We start from the raw sequence: 19,746 nt of genomic DNA on the forward strand, positions 1-19,746 counted from the left end.
TGATGAAAAAAACAATTCTCAAAAAAGTTGCCATGTCAAATAAATAAAAACATTAAAAAAAAATTTTTTTTAAAGTTGACATGTCAAAGGACACAGTGTGAAGCTGTGGCAAATTCAAAGCCAGAAACAGCTCTTCTGACTTCAAACCTATCCTCATTCCCTAACTCCGTTTTGTTCACCAGAAAACTATATTGAAGAATTAAAGTACACTACCTTACTACAGCACATTCTGTTAGAAGGTGAAGGCCCTTGGGATTCTAACTCTGGCTAACGCTCAGAGGACTCAGTTGATGGCTGGGATCATGTAACACTTGCTCTGTACTTGCCAATATTTCTTCATCTCCTACCACATACTAATAGTGAATCATACTTAATGCCACTGAATCGTACACTAAAAATGGTTACAATGGCAATTCTATGTTATGTAGGTATACTTTTTTCTTGGAGAAAAAGAAATATTTTTTTAAATTGTAGTTGACAGAACACTGCATGTTAACTACAATGGAAATAAAAAACATTTAAGTTGTAGTTGACATATGTTACATTAGTTTCAGGTGTACAACGTATCTCTCTCTCACAAAAAAAGAGAGCATCATACTAGTTTTTACTAATTCTACTTCTCTCCACACAAAAATATCTCATTTTGCAATACTTAAAAGCTACATTCTATAGGGGCACCTGGGTGGCTCAGTTGGTTAAGCAGCCGACTCTTGGTTTTGGCTCAGGTATTGATCTCATGGTTCCTGAGATCAAGCCTCATGTCCATCTCTGCACTGACAGCACAGAGCCTGCTTGGGCTTCTCCCATCGCCCCCCTCACCCTGCCTCTCCCCCACTCAGACATGTTCCCTCTCTCTCAAAATAAATTTTAAAAATAAATGAAAACAACAAAAACCACACTTCATATTATAAAAATGGTCTCCAATCTCCAGATTATCATGTGTAGAATCCATAAAGCTACATACTACGTGCCCTGACAGTCGGAAGAGAAAAGATATGACCTCAGTACCAAACGAAAACCAAAACAATAAACAAAGAACAAAAAACCCTGAGTCACGTAAGTAGAACCTAAGGGCATTAATCTGCAGTAAACATCTCAGTATGATTACTTGAGTACTTCTAAAAATAAGCAACTTACTAAATCTTTTTTTGTAAGTTTATTTATTTTGAGAAAGAGAGAGAGATAGAGAGAGTACACACAAACGGGTGAGAGGCAGAGAAAAAGGGGGACAGAGGATCTGAAGTGGGCTCTGTGCTGACAGCAGAGAACCTGACACAGGGCTCGGGCTCACAAACTGCAAGATCATGACCTGAGAGGAAGTCAGATGCTTAACCAACTGAGCCACTCAGGTGCCCTGCAACTTACTACGTATTAAAACAGGACTCCAACACCTTGCCCTCCTGTGCTTAGGACAGAATTTAACACACCAGTCAGAGACACGTTCCCTCTGACCTCAAAGGTCGGCCAGAATTCTCAACGTTCTTCTCTAGGTGACCAGACACAGCTAAAAAATGCAGTTGCACCCACAACAAACTTATTTGCTACCCTTGTCATTTCACTTTGCATAAACATAAACTTTAGAAAGAAATCTCTAAAACCAAGACCCATGGGAGTCTAATCTTGGCTAAGGCTACAAGGTTGATTCTATTAAACTCAACTGAGGACTTCTTGTGGTTTCTAACTCTTGGGAGAGCCCTCTTCTACACACCCTTCTCTAAGTGTGACTGTTCCCCCACATCCCCCCTCCCCCACCGTCCCCCAGCCAACCTTGTTTTGGAGCTTAGGAAGTAGTGTGATGAATTTGAGGAAAAAAAAAACGAAATGGGAGTTAGAAAATAGGAAATAAAGTCATGCTGCTATGAGTGTATACAGTTGGAAATAATCAATGCCTTATTTTCTTGTCTGTACAATTAGGGGATTCAATATTCTTTGTTTTTTGTGTTACCTATAGAACTGTCCAATTTAACAAAATCTCTCAAGAAAGTCATGTCAGAGCATGAGCAGAGCTCTAGAACTGCTCTAAATGAAGACAGGCTGGAAAGCCCGAGTGAGCCCCCTGAGACTGCCATGTTGTGTGAGCAAATCCCAAGGAGACCGTCTGAATACCAGTCAGCAGTACATAGGCCTGAGGTCATCCAGCTAGCCTAATTCTTACTAGAAATAACCAAATCCTGCAAATAAATGGGACCACATATTGCAAACAAGGTATATGGACTCAAATCTTAAAAAGAATTTTGCTAAAACAAAGAAATAATGCTATCAAACTAAAACAGACCAGGAGCCTTTTTTCTCAATCACTTTAAATAAGCACTCGAAAGGACATCTCAGGATTTCCAAAAGACAGGAAAAATGAACTGTCATTACATAGGCTGTATTTTTCTTCGCCTTCATTTTATTTCCTTTTTTCCAGTTTTACTGAGATATAATTGACACATAACACTGTGTGAACTGAGTGTACAATGTGATGATTTGATATACATCTATATGAAGAACTGATTATCACAATAAGGTTAGTTAATACACCCATCACCTCACATAGTTACCATTTTGTGTATGTGTGGTGAGAACACGAACATCTACTCTCATAGCAATTTTTCAAGTATGCAACACAGTATTGTTAACAACGCCCCCCAAGTATTTTTCGATCTAAGTAGCTCACATTACACAGGCAGTAATGTAACTCAGTGGATTTCTGGTAAAAATACGTTTTCCTACAACTTAGGAATTCCTGTCCTGTGTCTTTTCTCCCTCAGAAATTTTACCTCAAGAAGCTCATCCTCCGGCTGCAGAAGGTTCAGTGTATCAAGAGGACCACCTGGAACAACTGAAGATATATAATGGTGCCCATCAAAGGAGTCCACTTCCATGCCAAGCCTCAGGGTATGAATGGGCAGCAGCTGTAGCAGAAAGCAAAGCAGGAACATCAAACATGACAATATCCAACTGTTGATCCCCCGTCAAGTGTTATTTTGACATGAAAGCCCCACCTCTTGAATCAGATCACCAAGATCCCAGTAGAGGACAATAATGGGAAAACCAGTCACCAATAAAATACGTATCATTTGTTTGCTTCTTCTTACTCTTTCCCTTTTGGACTCCCTAGGAGTGGAGAGACAGACCTACAAAGTCCTTCAATTTGTAGCAATGGGCATTCCAAACCGTCAATAGTTTCCAGTACGTATTCCGTGTCCCACATCTCTGCAGGGCTTCCCATCTCCCAGGATATTCTAGTTCCTTATGACCTACCTTCCACTTCCACTTCCACTTCCAGTGTTGAGTGTTACTTCCAGAAAGCTCTTCCTAAAATCTAAGTTAATGTGTCCCTGTGTGGGGTCTAAGACCGCCTTGTACACATTTCTATCACAGCTCACAACCTATGGTGTTTATAATGTCCATTTTCTTGATTGCTCCCCCTGGTTAAATGCAAAGTCTGTATGCTCTCTCTATAGCCTCATCCCCTACAATAGCACCGGGCACTAAACATGGGCTCATTAAATGTTTCTTTGAGCTAATCTGTGAAAAATGGCACTTCACTCAAAAACTCCTTTTCCACAAATAAAAGGAAAAAAAAAAAAAAACTCCTTTTACATTTCATGAACTTAAGTGAGAACAATTTCCAGTTAGGAAAGGGTAGATATGTAATAAGGAAGGCAATCATTATTCCATCCTAAGATTGATGCTGTTGGCTTAAAAGAATTCATATGGGCTCAGAGGAGTCAGAGGTTAAGAAATTCTAGCCAATGTCTAAGAGATGAGACTCAGTGTTGTTGGCTGGAAAGGTCAAAAAGGCACTTACCAAATCCACTTCCTTGTCTTTTAAAGATAGAGCTAATGATTTCTCACTGCAGCTATATAAACTCAAATGTGGCAAATAGTACTAATTATGATTTATACTTCCTATGTCAATAGTCAGTTTCTCTTAAAATACCAGCCCACCTCTAACTGTATATTTGATAAGGAGAAAAGCCCTACAGAATGTGGCAATGCACTCATGACATGGCTCTTGCCTTCAAATTTCCTATTCCCTGTGATCCCTTATCTCTGAATTTGTCACCTTCCCATAGTCATCTGCTCTGAGTCCCCAAAGTTCTACAGGCCTCTTTTCAGACACCATTGGGGCTCATTTCCTTCCCACTATACACACAGATGAACGTGAACTGGCAAGCAGTGTAGCACACTGAGACCTCAAGGACTTAAAACAGGCATGAGGGACTTCTGGTCCTGGGGTACTTTTCTGAAAATTAAGTGCTCTTGACCACCAAGCACTTCAGGATCTACAACCATCTCTGGCAAGAAGATGCTCTAGGCACTCTAAATGGAACATTAACATTGTTTTCACTCTTGTTCCCTATCTATGATTTCTTTATTTCTCACTGTGGCCACCCCAGCCTCCTGTCTAGTCGTTGTACCAAATTATGCATATCCAACAGGAAGAAGACATCAGTTTCCTTACTATTAGTGTGTGTGTGTGTGTGTGTTTCTTTTTGTAGCATTTTCTTTAGTAATAAAAAGTTAATAAAAACTCTCAAAGAAATCGTTCTGTAATAAGAAACTGCCAACCCTCCCCCTTTGTTTATAACGCAAACACCAGCACAGAGTGGTCAGTGGGTCCACGCACAGGTCGTCTCTACGGTGTGAAGACTACTTGCAAGAACGGAATGTTCAAGTTTCAGGAATTCTGCAAGCCAGCTATTCAAAATTCTATACAACTACAATTAAATAATATTAAAAATAAATGTGGTAAGTATTCAAAATCCATCCCTTTCTAATTACTTTTACCACACTTTACCTCATTTAAGGGACTTCTATCTGTTACAGTGTACAGTAGAAAGACTATCTAAAAACTTAGACCAGAAGAACATAAGGAAAGGAAAGAAAAATAATATAAAAACAGGGAGGGGAACAAAACAAGAGACTCTCAAATATAGAGAACTGAGGGTTGCTGGAGGCGTTGTGAGTGGGGGGGGTGGATTAAATGAGCAAGGGGCATTAAGGAAGAGACTGTGGGATAAGCAATGGGTGTTATACATAGGAGATGAATCACTTGATTCTCCTCCCGAAATCACTACTGCTCTATAGGCTAACTAACTTGAATGTAAATTAAAAAAATAAATTAAGAGAAAAAAACTTAGAAAATCCTGAAGGGATGACCAACTGAAAATGACAGATGAAACGGTGGATTTGTTGAGTTGCAAAATGAACCTGGGCGAGGTAGTTACATAGTCCTGTTCCCACACAGTGGGAAGAGCTATTGTGATTCGCTTCGGAGCTCAGTAGTCAGTGATGTCGTTTTGGTAGCTTGAAATTTGCCATGGTGGGACTATTAACACCATGGATACTGTTAATGCTACAAATTTGGGCTTTTTGATTTTTGTTTTGAGAACTAGATGTTCACCAGCATACCACCGATCTACAATCTAGTCTGGACATCGCAACAGCGGGCCGCCCATGGAGCCCCACACCTTCCAGAGACAGGGCTGTGCCCTTCTACGCTATTCTCCCAGATATCTATAAATAGCACATGCTCCCTAGAAACTTAAACCATGAGCAAAACACACTGCTCCATCTTCAATCACGCTAAACAAATAAACCAGAAATGATGTTTACGAAATCTGTCAATCTGAAGGAGGCCTACCTAATATTAGTTTTGAATCTAAATCTGAGTACAGCTAGGTTTTTGAAGCTTCATGTTACATTGCTGCAGGCTTCTCTGCGGGAGCAGGACTGTTTAATTACCTGTCCCAGCTGCATTTAGCAACTAAACAAATCAACCGTTTCATCTGTCTCTTCCAATTGTCCACCCATTTGGTATTCTGAGTTCTTAGAGAGCAGAAAGTGCTAAAATGACAGAAGTGGGTGCAACAGACAGACGACTGATGCCTTCACGCACATCGCATGTTATGCTTTATTGATGCTTATTCAATGTGCTTTGCAAGGGGGGTCCTATTTAAATTGACAAAGTTAATGAGCAGCAGGGTTTTCATGATCCTGATATGACAAGTAAAGGATACACAGAAATATATCCAAGGAAAAGTATGACTGGTGTGTGATTCAGTGCTAGAATGATGAAAATCAAATGAGACCAAGCAAGCCGGAGCCCTTCAACCTGTGAGCGGAGAGACCTGTCACAGGAAGCCAACCACAGGTTATTCATTTGCTAAAAGCTTTACATTAGAACCCAAAAACAAGACACAAGAATGCTCAAGTGGGAACATAAATGATGTTGCTTCAGGGGAAGAAGCCCTTCTGGAGACAATAGATATGTCAGCAGGATGGGGGAGGATGCTTCCAAAAAAGCTGAACTCAAAATAAAACAGGACAGAAAGAATGCCAGGATTGGTTCTTGTCTGTCCCTCCCTCCCTCCCTCCCCCCCTCCCTCTCTCTCTCTCTCTCTCTCTCTCTCTCTCTCTCTCTCTCTCTCTCTCTCTCTCACACACACACACACACACACACACACACACACTGAAGATGTTAAATGCCCTTTATGTTTAAAAGCTAGAGGGAGGAGCATGTGTGTGGCTCAGCTGGTTAAGTGTCGGCTCTTAAGTTGCTGAGCATGGCTCAGGCCATCATCTCGAGGTTCATGGGTGTGAGCCCTGCACGGCGCCCCGCACTGACAGTGCTGAGCCTGCTTGGGATTCTCTGCCACCTCCTCTCTCTGTCCCTCCCCTGCTTGTGCTCTCTCTCAAAAATAAATACACATTTAAAAAAATTTTTAAATTAAAAAAAATAATAAAAGTTAGAGGGAAAGAATTACTAAATTTACCATAAATAACAAACAAATTTTCTAAGACTGAAGCTGCAACTTTTAAACAGTGGAACACAGTGTTAAAGCTTCCACCTATCTAAAATTTTAATTCTGATTATTCAAAACATATACACTATGTACTCCTTTGTACAGAAAGGCAGTGAACATTTTTTTCAAGTTGCCTAACACCAATGTCAAGAAGCAACTGGCATTTATCATTTTGTTTTGTTTGGCACTTGTCATTTTAAATACCAGTGATGTTACCTGCCTAGCTCACATGATAGTTGAGCTTTTGACTCCTGATCTGACACTTGGCACTCACGACTCTTGTTCTACTTTGGTTGTTGGTATGTCCTCCCTCTGGAATCTCCAGTTATCTCCCCAAGCCCTTTCGTCAGAATATACTTCACATGCCATCCTCCCAACAAACCTCCTTTACTTATATTGAGGAAGTACCCTCCCCTTCCCGGAATGAATGAACAGCCTTTTAGCAATACCCCAACAGTAATTCGCAATGGAGGCAGGGAAGGAATCACAACTTCCCTTGGGGACCTCACCACAAACTACAGAATTAGAATACTGGTCAGGAGGAACAAAATACAACACGTGTTGTATTTTTGTTGAAAAAGCTCCTGTTTCTGATAGGCCACCTACCTGAAAGGGCACGAAAGTTACTACAGTCTAGATTCTGTGACATGTGCTCTCAACTCAAAAAAGAGACCAGCAAAACATAAAATCACATGCTGGAGAACTCGAAACAGTAGTTGTCTCTGTGGCGGAGAGTAAGGGGACTCAGATGGGAGAGAAACTTACTTTTTACAGTATATGCTTATGTAACTTCTTAATTTTTGGTCTTTTTTTTTTATTAATGTTCTATTTACTAAGGAGGCAGAGAGTGGGACAGAAAATCTGTAGTAGGTTATGCGCTGACAGCAACAAACCTGATGTGGGGCTCAAATTCATCGACCGTGAGATCATGGCCTGAGCCGAAGTTGAACACTCAACCAACTGAACCACCCAGGCACCCTTTAATTTTAGGTCATATCCAAATATCATTTATTCAAAAAGAAAAATAACATCACAGGTGTAGAAGCCAGGTAACCCTTTATTTATTTCCTAATTTTGCCACTTACTAGCTGCATGTGATCTTAAGACAAGTCACTTGACCTGCCTGGCATTCAGTCTCCACATACTAAAATTGGAAAGAAGAAAACAGTTGCTTACTAATACGGTATCAGTGAGAAATAAGGGAGAAAAAATATTTTTTTCAAATACCTATTTTTACAGAGAGAAAGAAAAAGAGTGTGTGGGGTAGGGGCGGAAAGAAGGAGAGAGAATCTCGAGCAGGCTCCAAGCTGTCTGCACAAAGCCCAATGTGGTACTCAATCTCATTGAACTGTGAGATCATGAACTGAGCCAAAATCAAGGGTGGGACTCTTAACCGACGGAGTCACCCAGGTGCCCCAGGAGAAAATGTATTTATTTTTCTTTATGTTTTAATATTTTTAATGCTGATTTTTGAGAGAGAGAGACACACACACACACAGAGTGGGGGGTGGGGGGGAGAGTAAGAGAGAGCGGGAGATACAGAATCCGAAGCAGGCTCCAGGCTCTGAGCTGTTGGCACAGAGCCCGATGTGGAGCTCGAACCCACGAACTGTGAGATCATGACTGGAGCTGAAGTTGGCCACTTAACCAACTGAGCCACCCAGGTGCCCCGAGAAAATGTATTTAAAGCAAAGAAACTGAGAGTCCCGACAGCAACAAACTGAGCATCTGACTCATGATTTCAGCTCATGACATGATCCCAGGGTTGTGGGACTAAGCCCTGCATGCAGCCTGCTCGGGATATTTTCTTTCTCTTTCTCTCTCTCTCCCTACCTCTCTCTCTCTCCCTGCTCACGCACCCACATACACTCACTCTCTCAGAAAAATAAAGAAAATAAATTTAAAAATTAAAAATAAATACATAAATAAATATTAAAGCAAAGAACTGATTTTGGTAATCGAGTGTTAATACCCACTGCAACTCCTGGGGTGGGAGTGGAAGGTGGGGGTGAGTGGTACATCCCACTGCCTTAAACATTAGATTTGCTTAGGGACACCTGGGTGGCTCATTTGCTTAAGCGTCTGGCTTTGGCTCAAGTCATGATCTCATAGTTCGTGGGTTTGAGCCCCTCATCAGGCTCTGTGCTGACAGCTCAGAGCCTGGAGCCTGCTCTGGATTCTGTGTCTCCCTCTCTCTCTGCCCCTCCCCCACTCGTGCTCTCTCTTTGTCTCAAAAATAAATAAACTATAAAAAAAATTTTTTAATTAGATTTGCTTATATAAAGTGAGGGAGAAACTCATGTTTTAATGCCCTTTGGGTCAAAGAATATAATTCAGGAAGGAAATAAAGTGAAATCTGCCAGCCTGTCTTGTCAAAACCAGAGAACAGGACCTGTTATTTTTGTTTCCCACACCAGGGATATTACTAATGCTCATTCCAAATTACAACTGATGGCCAGCGGAAAGGTCAGTGGCGTGAGCTTAATGCTTCTCCCTCACAGTGCTGTGATGGTCTTAATAGTAAACAGTTGCCAAGAAAGCCATCCCTAAAAGTGCAAGTCTCCCCAGATGCGGGAAAACTGTTCTCCTGTCATGATTTACGGCTTCCTAGAAGCAGCACGGCTAATGCTCAAGCCAGTGTAAATTGCCTTCGTCTCCCTCTTCCCCACAACTCCGTCCACCTCGAAAGAAAACCTTATCTATTACACCGGCCGGTAAGTGATGTGTGAAGATGCTTCCTGAATCATCATCCCTTCAAGCATGATGGCAATGGAGAAGCTAACTGGAGTGACCACCCGAACACAGCTAAACCCTTAGGAACACCAGCCATGTCCATGAAACTTGGCTCTTCTAAATCGAAACCTGATGAGATGGAAGAAAACCCTACAGCCTTGACCTCAGATGTGAAGACTGCACTGCTTACCGTCTCCACGCTGTCACTCGGCACCGCGCCAGAAGCCCAGGCTTAGCACCATGATTCTGGAAGCCCTGTAGCACGTGGTCTCCCTCACCAGCTTCATTTAACATTCTAGTCTTCGGGGCGCCTGGGTGGCTCAGTCTATTGAATGTCCAACTTTGGCTCAGGTCATGAGCTCACGATTCATGGGTTCAAGGCCCACATCGGGCTCTGTGCTGACAGCATGGAGGTCACTTTGGACCGTCTGTCCCTCTCTCTCTTTCATGTAAATAGACATTTAAAAAAATCCTAATTTTCACTCAGTTTGACCCTAACAACTTCCATTCTCCCCACAAGCTGGTCCTGTCTTCCCACAGGGCTTTTCCACTTGCCAGTCACCAGGCTCCCGGCTCCACACAGCCTTATCCTTCAAGCCTGAGTTCAGAAAGTCCTTCTCTGGCTCTCTCTCCAAAATGCTCCCTCCTCCCCAGCTATCAGGTCACCATTCTGTTTGCTCCTTTGCATCACTACTTACAGCCTACAACAATTTTATCAAGCTACTTTTCACTTGTTTATTATTACCCCCTTACCCAAAGCCAGACTCTAAGCTCCATAAGAGCAAAAACCTTTTCCATTTTGCTGTCCACCCTTGCAGCAGTGCCTGGCACGGAGGAGGAGCTCAGTAAGTATTTCAGAGATGAATGAATGTGCTCTAAGCTGCAAATGCCCCCGCCACTGTCTAGCTGTATGGTTTGAGGTGAGTCGTTGCACCTGTGCAAACCACAGCATCCTCCCCTGTGACGCTCCGCTAGGATACAGTCTCCTTACGCACCACGGGGGGAAGACTGAGAAACTGAGTCAGCAAACTCCTAATTACAGGAGGATTTTTTAAAAACTGTAATTCATCAACATACAGAAATAATCTGGGGACATTTATCATCAAGAGATTATAGAAAAAAGTAAAGATGTGTGAGACCGTGATGTGGGGAAAGTACACACCCCTTCTCTCACACACATACATTACATAAAAGAATGGACAAACTAACCACAAATATGAAAACATACACAGGTAACAACTAAACATGAAAAAAGAACAGTGCAATTATGCATGACTCTCCCAGGGCAAAAAATGTAAAGAAGTAAATACTCTGGCACAACAAAAGTTCAATTAAATAATTAAATTTAATTATTTTAATTTTAAAATAGCTTTTTTGTAAAAAAAAAAAAAAAAAAAGGTTAGAGACTAAAAATGAAGTGCACAACTGGGAAACAAAATCACCATTTACTGAACAATTCTTACGTGTTAGCACTGAGCTATATTAAGGCATACGTTATATATATTTATCCTTAACCTTCCAACAAAGGTATTATTGTTCATATTCCACAGGAGAAAAATCAGGCTGCATATTCCACCTCCTAAAATGCTTCCTTCCAATGTCACCTTCTTAATGAGCCCTTCCCTGGTCAACCACTCTAAACTTACAAACCCAGCCTCTGTCCTGAATTCCTTGTTCATCTTCCCTGCCTCAGTATTCTGCATGGCACATACCACCAATACTACATAACTTACTTGTTTTCTATATCTCCTATGAAGATACAAGTTCTAAGGGCACCTGGGTGGCTCAGTCAGTTGAATGTCTGCCTCTTGATTTTGGCTCAGGTCATGATCCCGGAGTTGTGGGATGGAGCCCTTCATGGAGCTCAGTACTAAGTGTGGAGCCTGCTCAAGATTCTCATTCATTCACTCTCTCTCTCCACCCCCCCTTCCCCTTTCCCCTGCTTGTGCACACTCGCTCACTAGCTCTCTCTCTCTAAAAATAAAATAAATCTTTATAAAAAACAGAAGTTCTACAGGGCAGGTCCCCTCCAACTCTGTTCTCTTCTGAAACTCCAACACCCAGTAGATGACCTGACACAAAGTAGATATTAATAAATATTTGATGAATGAATAATGAATGAATGAATATACAGTTGAACACACTGGTGAATTTCTATGAGTTAGTTCTGAATGTCTATTCAGCTCAAAGCCTTTCTGTGTCTTTATACCAGAATTACTGAGTACAAATATGTATATTGTATAGAGGTTGATCAGGAAAGAAAATGAAATTAGTAAGACTCGTGACAAGGAACTAGGGAATGAATGTGAGACAGAACATATGCCTGGAAAAAGACAGTGCCATTTTTTAAGATGTGCATGAAGTGTGGTTATTATACTTTTTTTTTTTAACTTATCATAGAGTATGACGACACAGGGTCTTAAAGGCTTTGAACCTGGGAGGGCAGACAACTAGAGCTACGCTGCATGAGGAATTGAGCCTCAGATAAGGCAGGTTTCCGCGAAGGGGGTTTCTTGAGTTCGAAAGCTGTATGGGCGAGAAGGCTAAAGCCCATCAGAAAACCTCTGAAGGGGTGCCCGGGTGCAGAGTTAGCTAAGCATGTGACTTCAGCTCACGTCATGCTCTCACGGTTCATGAGTTTGAGCCTCTCTTTCTCGAGCCCCACTTTCAGCTCCACACTCTCCCTCCCTCTTTCTCTGTCCCTCACTCACTTGCACTCTCTCTGAAAGAAGAAAAAAACAATAGAACAAAGAAAAAAGAAAGAAAGAAAGCCTCTGAAGAGCCAAGATTTTAGCAGCCCCGAAGTACTGAGAGACAGAACTTGAGTTCAGGTCCCACCGAGAAAAGGGGACAGGTACACATTGCGGACTCACGTGGAATACCTGGAAGGCTAGGTCTTAGGAGCATAGGCAAACCACAGAGTCTGAACCTTACCAGAACGTACCTCTGCCACATATCAAAAATCATCTACTCTCCACGTTTGCCACCCCCCCCACACACACACACGCACGCACGCACACATGCAACAGACTTATCAGGGAAAAGAATGAGTCCCCCGGGACAAAGATAACCTCACCTAAAGGCTTTTGTAGTTGTTCTACATAATCGTGGGCAATTACCTGACGGCACGATGAGAGAGACAACCAAGTAACTACGACGAGAGAAAAGATCAAACAATGAAACACGTCCAAAGTTCATCCAGATATTAGAATTAGCTGTTTAAAGTCCTTATAAACTGTGATTAACGTGTTGAAGAAATTGAGGAAAAGATGGCATACACAGATTATTTTTATGTTTATATATTTATTTTGAGAGCAGAGTGAGGAAAAGAGAGCAACAAGGGAGAGAGCCCCAAGCAGGCTCCTCACGATCAGCGTAGAGCCCAATGTGAGACTCGAACCCACGAGTTGTGAGATCCTGACCCAAGCTGAAATCAAGAGTGGGAGGCTTAACCAACTGAGCCAGTACAAATATGTCCCAGCAAATACCGATTTTTTAATTGCAAATTCCACCAAAGAACATAATCTAAAAAGGAATAAAACAGAAATTCTAGTAGAGAAAAATATAACAACTAAAATTAAGAACTCAATAGATGGGCTTTAGCAGATTAGGCACAGGAAATTTACTAAACTGTAAGACACATAAATAGAAAATATCCAATATCTAAGTTCAGTATATATTAAAGAACAGTTTTAGGGGAAAGCATCATTGATTTTTTTAAAGTCTGTATTTGTGGTCCTGATGTTTAGCAAGCATTTTAAAAGGCCTGCTAGTAATATCTGAAAGGCTCTGCACAATGTTACTCTATGCACTACCTTTAAAGTGGGCAAAGTAATCAAACCTGGGTTTGGCTTCTGAAAACAGTACAGGCAGCCCATGCCCTTCCCAGGCATATGTAACCATCACATTTCTGAACAGTAAGAACCTACTACATTCCCAGAAATCATCTAAGACTAAACTCCAGAAACTTTGGGTCACAGAACAAATTTAGTTTCTTCAACAAGGACTTAAGAGAAAGTTCTTCAAGCAACAAAAAACTGGAAACATTTTTGAAAATAATGCTTACCTTTGAATATTTTTGTAACTCAGCATCATCTGCAATCTGTGTATCCAAAGTAGCAACCTAAATTTACAAGAAAAAAAAAATCCAGTATCTGTAAAAGCATAACTTTATTTCTTCTTAGGTTTTCTGAAAATAATCCATAAACCCTATATATTAATAACACCATCTGATCTGCATTCTCATCCTTTTTTGATATTTCTGAAATCTGTAATTATAACACATAATGTAAAATTTCAGCAAATATTTCCTGTTTTGTTGTTATTGTTTTCCACAGCAATCCTTCCCCCTAAATTACTCAGAAATTGAACCAGAGGGGGAGGGGCAAACACACACTATTTTTAAAAAGCCATGCCCCCTAAAATTTTAATATAATGTTCTGTTAGAAAGAGTCCATAAAAATTGTATTCTTTTAGCAAAGCCAAGAGTTATCGTATTTTTGTTTTTATATCCAGGCAAGGTCAGTAAAGTAAGATGTCTTTGGAAAAATTGAAGCATCTGACTTTCTACAGAAAAGCTCCACCATTTCCCTAGGAGAGTTGGCTGGCAAGGACACAAACAGAAAGACCTGGCCTGGTGAGAGCCTCATGGAATACTTAAAGCTTTTCACCCCGGCCTAAAACTATTGTTCTAAGCTTCAGTGGCGGAGAGCCACAGGAGTCCATGCTAGCAAGCAAAAGACTTTACTGATGATTTGCATCTGTGAGTTGTTAATAAAATATGGTACATCTGGAGGGAGGGGATAAGTTAAACAACGATCCAACTAAAGCTTCTAGAAATACTGCACTTCACAGAAGCAGATTCTAGAAGAAAAATGAAGAAAACTGGAGTACATGCGTACATGCATGCAATTTTAATCTTGCCTGGTTTCTTCTTTCTGCTTCTCATCCCTCAAAACAAAAGAACTCTTAATGAATAAGTTGTCTCTTTAAATTCCCAGCCTCACAGTAAGTCTCCTCTTTCTAGCTAATCTGTGATTGACCTCACTGTATGATAAATGAAATTTGGAAATATGGCTATATGGGCAAAGTAAAACTTTAACAAAGAGGAGCCCTTCGCAGAACTGGCCATTTATAAATATTCAGTCACCAAATTACTTTGAATATGAAACCATTAAGAATAGTAGAAAAGGTTATTGGCTAAGGTGATAGATAGCCTAATGACAAAACAGAATTTAGAAATCTATAAAGGGGCAGCCGTTCATGCAAACCAACATGCAGGTACAAAATTAGCAAGAATAGAGCACGGAATATTTTAACTCATCTTACCAACATTGGAAATTTTCTGACAATAGATAGTGGTTGTATGTTTTAAACCAAGAAGAGAAAAAAATTCTCCAACCAGCCAACAAGTACTAATGATAAACATGCATCAGAAAACATGAATGACAATAGAGATTCAATAAAATTTATTACTAATGCATTTAGTGAACACTGTGGAGGCTTTTCTAAGCACTGCTTTCTGCTTTCACGTGGATTCATAGGGGGGAATGTAATCAATCCCTGACTCAATGAATCTAATAACAGGTGAAAGAAAGTCTAATGGACCACTGGTGCTATAAACTTCTGCCTAACCTAAATTACTTCCTGTTCTCCCTAATCCATTTGATAATCATTCTTTCATTTTTCTCATAAAACTGTAAGATTCTTCGTGAAACATAGGACTAATATCCACAGCCCTTTCAGTGTACAATAAAACAAACAGATCATAAAAGCAATCATAAAAATGCCAGCAATTTTAAGCGGCTGATACAGGTTATAAATTCAAAGGCAAGCTTTCTAAGATTCTTTTGCCTACTGTTGACTTAAATGTTTTCAACATGAGCTGATTGTCTGCTAATTGTAACTGAAAGTTGCATGCGGTCCTTAACTGTTCTTATAGCTTAAAATGCTAAAAGAGGGGTAAAAAAAAAAAATCAACTGATCTGCTAGGGAAGAAAAGCAGGAGGAAAAAATAAAGGCAAGCTGGCTATTCTTGGGCTCTCCCATTTCCTTAAACTGCAATGTCAGGAGCTTAACATGAAATAAGACATGAATGTTCTTTATTACAACATTTTAACATACCATTACTTCATAATCCGGACCCAAAAGGTTTTCCCATCTAGATTTCAGCTCATTTTCTGGAGAGTCAGGAGCTTTTTCTGGATTAAAAAAAAAGAATATTGAAGCTACAGTGGGCCAAACACCTGCTAAATTATTCAATAACAGCAAAGTCCAGTAAGTAAAAGGGAAACAAATAAAAATGAAAATGCATTAACTTGGGTCTACCAGGTAAAGTAAATCAGAGCTTACTTATAAGACTAATGTAAAATGTAAAGCCAATTGTGACCAAGTTATGATGGGACTTTTTTTGTTAAGAACTATTTTAAAGGGAAGAGGAATTGATGAGTTAGAAATGAAATTTGAAATATATGCACTTTAGATGTAAACATCCTGCCATTTACAAGAAAAATACATCTGGCTTTGCTTTACAGTATGTTAAGACAAACAAGGGTTTAATTTAAATGGTAATCACTTCAAAGTAATACTTTCCACTCACCCATAGAAAAAGTACAAATTTAACAAAAGACATCTTTACTATCAACTGGACATACCAACACAATCCAGTCAGAATTCTCATCTGGGCAGTTATAAAGGCTTGTCTGGTTTAATTCAACCACAAAGTTGCATGAGCTTTAATATAATAGAAACTCTCGTTTTACTTTGGTCTTCTGTGGTTACTTGGTTATACCTTTGTGACTCTTAAGTATAATATTGTCTTTTTTGCATAGGTAAGAGAACATTCAAGAACTAAGACAGATTTTAAATGTCCTGCCTGTCCTCCATATGATCTTAGCCAGAAGGTCAGGGCACAGTTCATAGTCTGAATAATGCCTAATAGGCAAAAGTTAAAGTACTGAAAATACAATTTTAACTTATATCCATAGTAGCAGAAAAAGCAAACCTTCATTTTTTCTTTAAGTTAAAGAAAAACTCTGTCACAAGATTAAACAAGTCACAGAACACTTATTCCAGCTGACATAACCATCTAAAATCAAACATAACTTGCAATATCAGCTCTTTCAGTCTTCAGTCCAGACAGCTCACCTTGGGTGCATATAATACTTAATTACATAATGCAAATCATCAAGTAAAACAGGCTAACCTCAGAATTCAGAGACTAAGACTAACAAATGCTAAAGAGCTAAACTCACTAGATGTACAAAAGAATATCCACAAAGTAACTCTATTAAGTGATAAGCTAGGTTACATTAAGGGGATAACTAACCAAAGGTCTTATTAAGACACAATATCATTCATGTGGGCTCGGCACTTTGCGCCTATATATTGCTGTCAACACTTCCACAAGAAATTACATGACAAGTTCTACCATCTTTGTTAATTTCTTCCGGGCCGCAGTTTCTTATTTGGTAAGCTAATTTGTAAACTTAAGAACATGCTGTTTAAAGACCTTATTTCACACACAGGTATAAAGTAATATTTCACCTACAATTCCTTTTAACTTTTTCATCTTTCAGTTGTACAATGGAAGCACAGATGGTCATTGAGTTTCAAAGCGCAGCACAAAGCTAAGTATTTGAAGAAAAAGACTAATTTTAGCAGCTCAATAAATCCTGAGCTACACAAAATGACTTGAAAAATGAATAGTATTGGGTGCCTGGGCGGTGCAGTCAGTTAAGTGTCCAACTCTTGATCTTGGCTCGGGTCATAATTTCATGGGTTGTGAGGTTGAACCCTGCATCAAGCTCTGCACTGACCATGTAGAACCTGCTTAGGATTCTCTGTCTGCCTCTCTCTCAAAAAATGAGTAACATTAAATAAACGAAAAGTATGATGATCTGAAATATTATTCCAATGGTAATGAAAGGGAGCAGAATATGCCACTTTCATAAGTGCCATATTCATAAAATATGGCATTTTAGTACATGGAATACTTCAAGCTAAAGACAATCAAGACCCAACAGACTTAGGAGAAACTTTTACCTCTCCCTTAACTACCTAAAAAAATTTAGATAGCAGGCCTATAGCAGAAAAATCTATTACCAGAGATAATTATTTTATCTGCAAGATCTATTGCCATCGTAGAGCAAACTTTTAATCACCAAACATTTGTTCTTTGTATCACACTGCAAATTACCCTTCTCCTTTTTTTTTTTTTTTTTAACATTTTTTATATTTGAGAGAGACACATAGCATGAGCAGGGGATGGTCAAAGAGGGAGAGGGAGACACAGAATCAGAAGCAGGCTCCAGGTTCTTAGCAGTCAGCACAGAGCCCGACATGGGGCTCGAACCCATGAACTGTGAGATCATGACCTGAGCCAAAGTCGGACGCTCAACCGACGGAGCCACCTAGATGCTCCAACCCTTTTCCTCTTTGAAGCTGCAGATTTGTATCCCATTCCTTAATTTAGGATGCCATGTAAGCCTCAATTGCCCAACTACTCTTGGGTCTCATATTTTTACAGGGCTTCCATACTTATAAAAATTGTTTTTCTTCTGTTAATCTGTCTTATGTCAATTATTAGACCAAAGAACCTAGAAGGGAAGAAGGGAAAGTTTGTCTGTTCCTAAAGGAAAAATGAAAGCTAACTTCTTAGCAGTTCAATGACTTTGGTCTTACTCTCAAGCTGAAATTAAACATACTCATGAAGAAAAAATGCAATGAGATTGATCTAAAAATAAGCAGATTAAAATGTCTAAAAATATTTCTAATTTCAGAATGTATTTGATTTTCACCCAATAGCTCCCATGAAAATCTATCTGGGTACATTGAATTTGAATAGCAAATATCTAACTACAATCCACTTGGGCCAAAATGAATAAGGTAAATATTCAAATTACAGGAAATTTTTTAACTTGAATGAGGGGCTACTCCTTCCTTCAGGAAGGACATCCTTTCCTGAGACAAGATGAAGCCAAAACATCTCTGGAAGAGGATGGTATTAAGTATCCCATTTCATTCAATTGTCAAGACTTTCCTGAGCACTTCTGTGCAGGGAATTGTGTGACATTTTTACTTAAAATGCTTGCAAAACAGTCAACTACATAGCTAAGTTATCAAAGTACAAAGTAAGAGGACAAAGTTGCACATCAATTGAAAAGAAGATTAAAGTATAAATATATAGCAATCTGGCAGTTTGATAAAACACATACATATGTAAATGATGAATTATTATGTTTAAAAACACCACTGTAGTATACAGATAGCTAGATATCTATAATTGTATCAATGACAATACATAAGCTAACATATGCAGTACTTTAAAATGCTAGTAAGATTAAAAAAGTTAACACATACTAATAAAAATGCATTCAAAATTAAACAGGGTGCTCGCTCTCTCTCTCTCTCTCTCTCTCTCCCCCTCCCCCACTTGTTCTCTCTAAACAAACTTTAAAAAAAAATTAAAGATTAAACAATAACATGATTGTTCCCCAACTGCCACAAGTGTTAAGACGTTGATATTAAGAATATCCTATTTTAGAACTCCAAAATGCCTCTAAAATTTCTCATATGAGCTCTAAAGAGAGAAAATGATTAGCAAGAGAAAGTCAAATTACTTTGTTTTGAATTGAATGCTTTGTGCCTACCTAATTTTTCTAAGACTTGTATGTTGTCGTTTTTTAGATTACCCATTCTTTCTTCAGTTTCCTCATCTCCACCATCCAAATTAGTTTCTGTTTCCACTGCTCCAGTTGGATAGAGGGCTGGTATTTCCGATGGTTCTATGACAGTTCCTAAAAGAAGAATTGCTAACTTGAATCACTAGCAGCTGAAGACTATATTTAAGTCCTGTTCTCCCATTTGACCACTTCAAGACAAACATCTCAGGTAACTTACAAAAATGATTATTAAAATGTCATGTGTGATAACCACTCAATTCCTTTAAAAAATAAGGAAGAGCTGGTGGTATTGAAAAGGAAAAGGAACCAGCCAATGGGAAAGGAAGAGCCAGCAAAGTAAGTTGACAAAGCAGAAGTAGATACTTTACAACATAGCCTTGGTAAAGAAAAAAAAAACCCTTAAGGTCTTATACTCTTGCATATGTGGTGGGTAAGAATCAAGATATGCAGAGTAAGCCCATCCCACTGCTCTGGGCTCACCTAGGTTCTGGCATGACATCATCGTAAGTTTAAAAAATAACAATTCTACATCG

General features: G+C 39.5%; 1 protein-coding gene across 3 annotated transcripts in view; it reads right to left on the bottom strand.

Annotated features, from left to right (window-relative positions):
- The window catches only part of PATJ (PATJ crumbs cell polarity complex component), a 340,997-nt gene that overhangs the window by 283,569 nt on the left and 37,682 nt on the right, over positions 1 to 19,746 (bottom strand). For all 3 annotated transcript variants that reach the window (XM_029947821.1, XM_029947819.1, XM_029947822.1), the window contains exons 11-14: positions 19,181 to 19,327; positions 15,654 to 15,730; positions 13,597 to 13,653; positions 2,763 to 2,897 (exon numbers count right to left, since the gene is read on the bottom strand). In XM_029947821.1, coding sequence (XP_029803681.1) covers positions 2,763 to 2,897; positions 13,597 to 13,653; positions 15,654 to 15,730; positions 19,181 to 19,327 — 416 coding nt within the window. The remainder of the gene's footprint in view (positions 1 to 2,762; positions 2,898 to 13,596; positions 13,654 to 15,653; positions 15,731 to 19,180; positions 19,328 to 19,746) is intronic.

Source organism: Suricata suricatta, chromosome 8, assembly GCF_006229205.1.
Source record: "Suricata suricatta isolate VVHF042 chromosome 8, meerkat_22Aug2017_6uvM2_HiC, whole genome shotgun sequence".
Classification (NCBI taxonomy): domain Eukaryota; kingdom Metazoa; phylum Chordata; class Mammalia; order Carnivora; family Herpestidae; genus Suricata; species Suricata suricatta.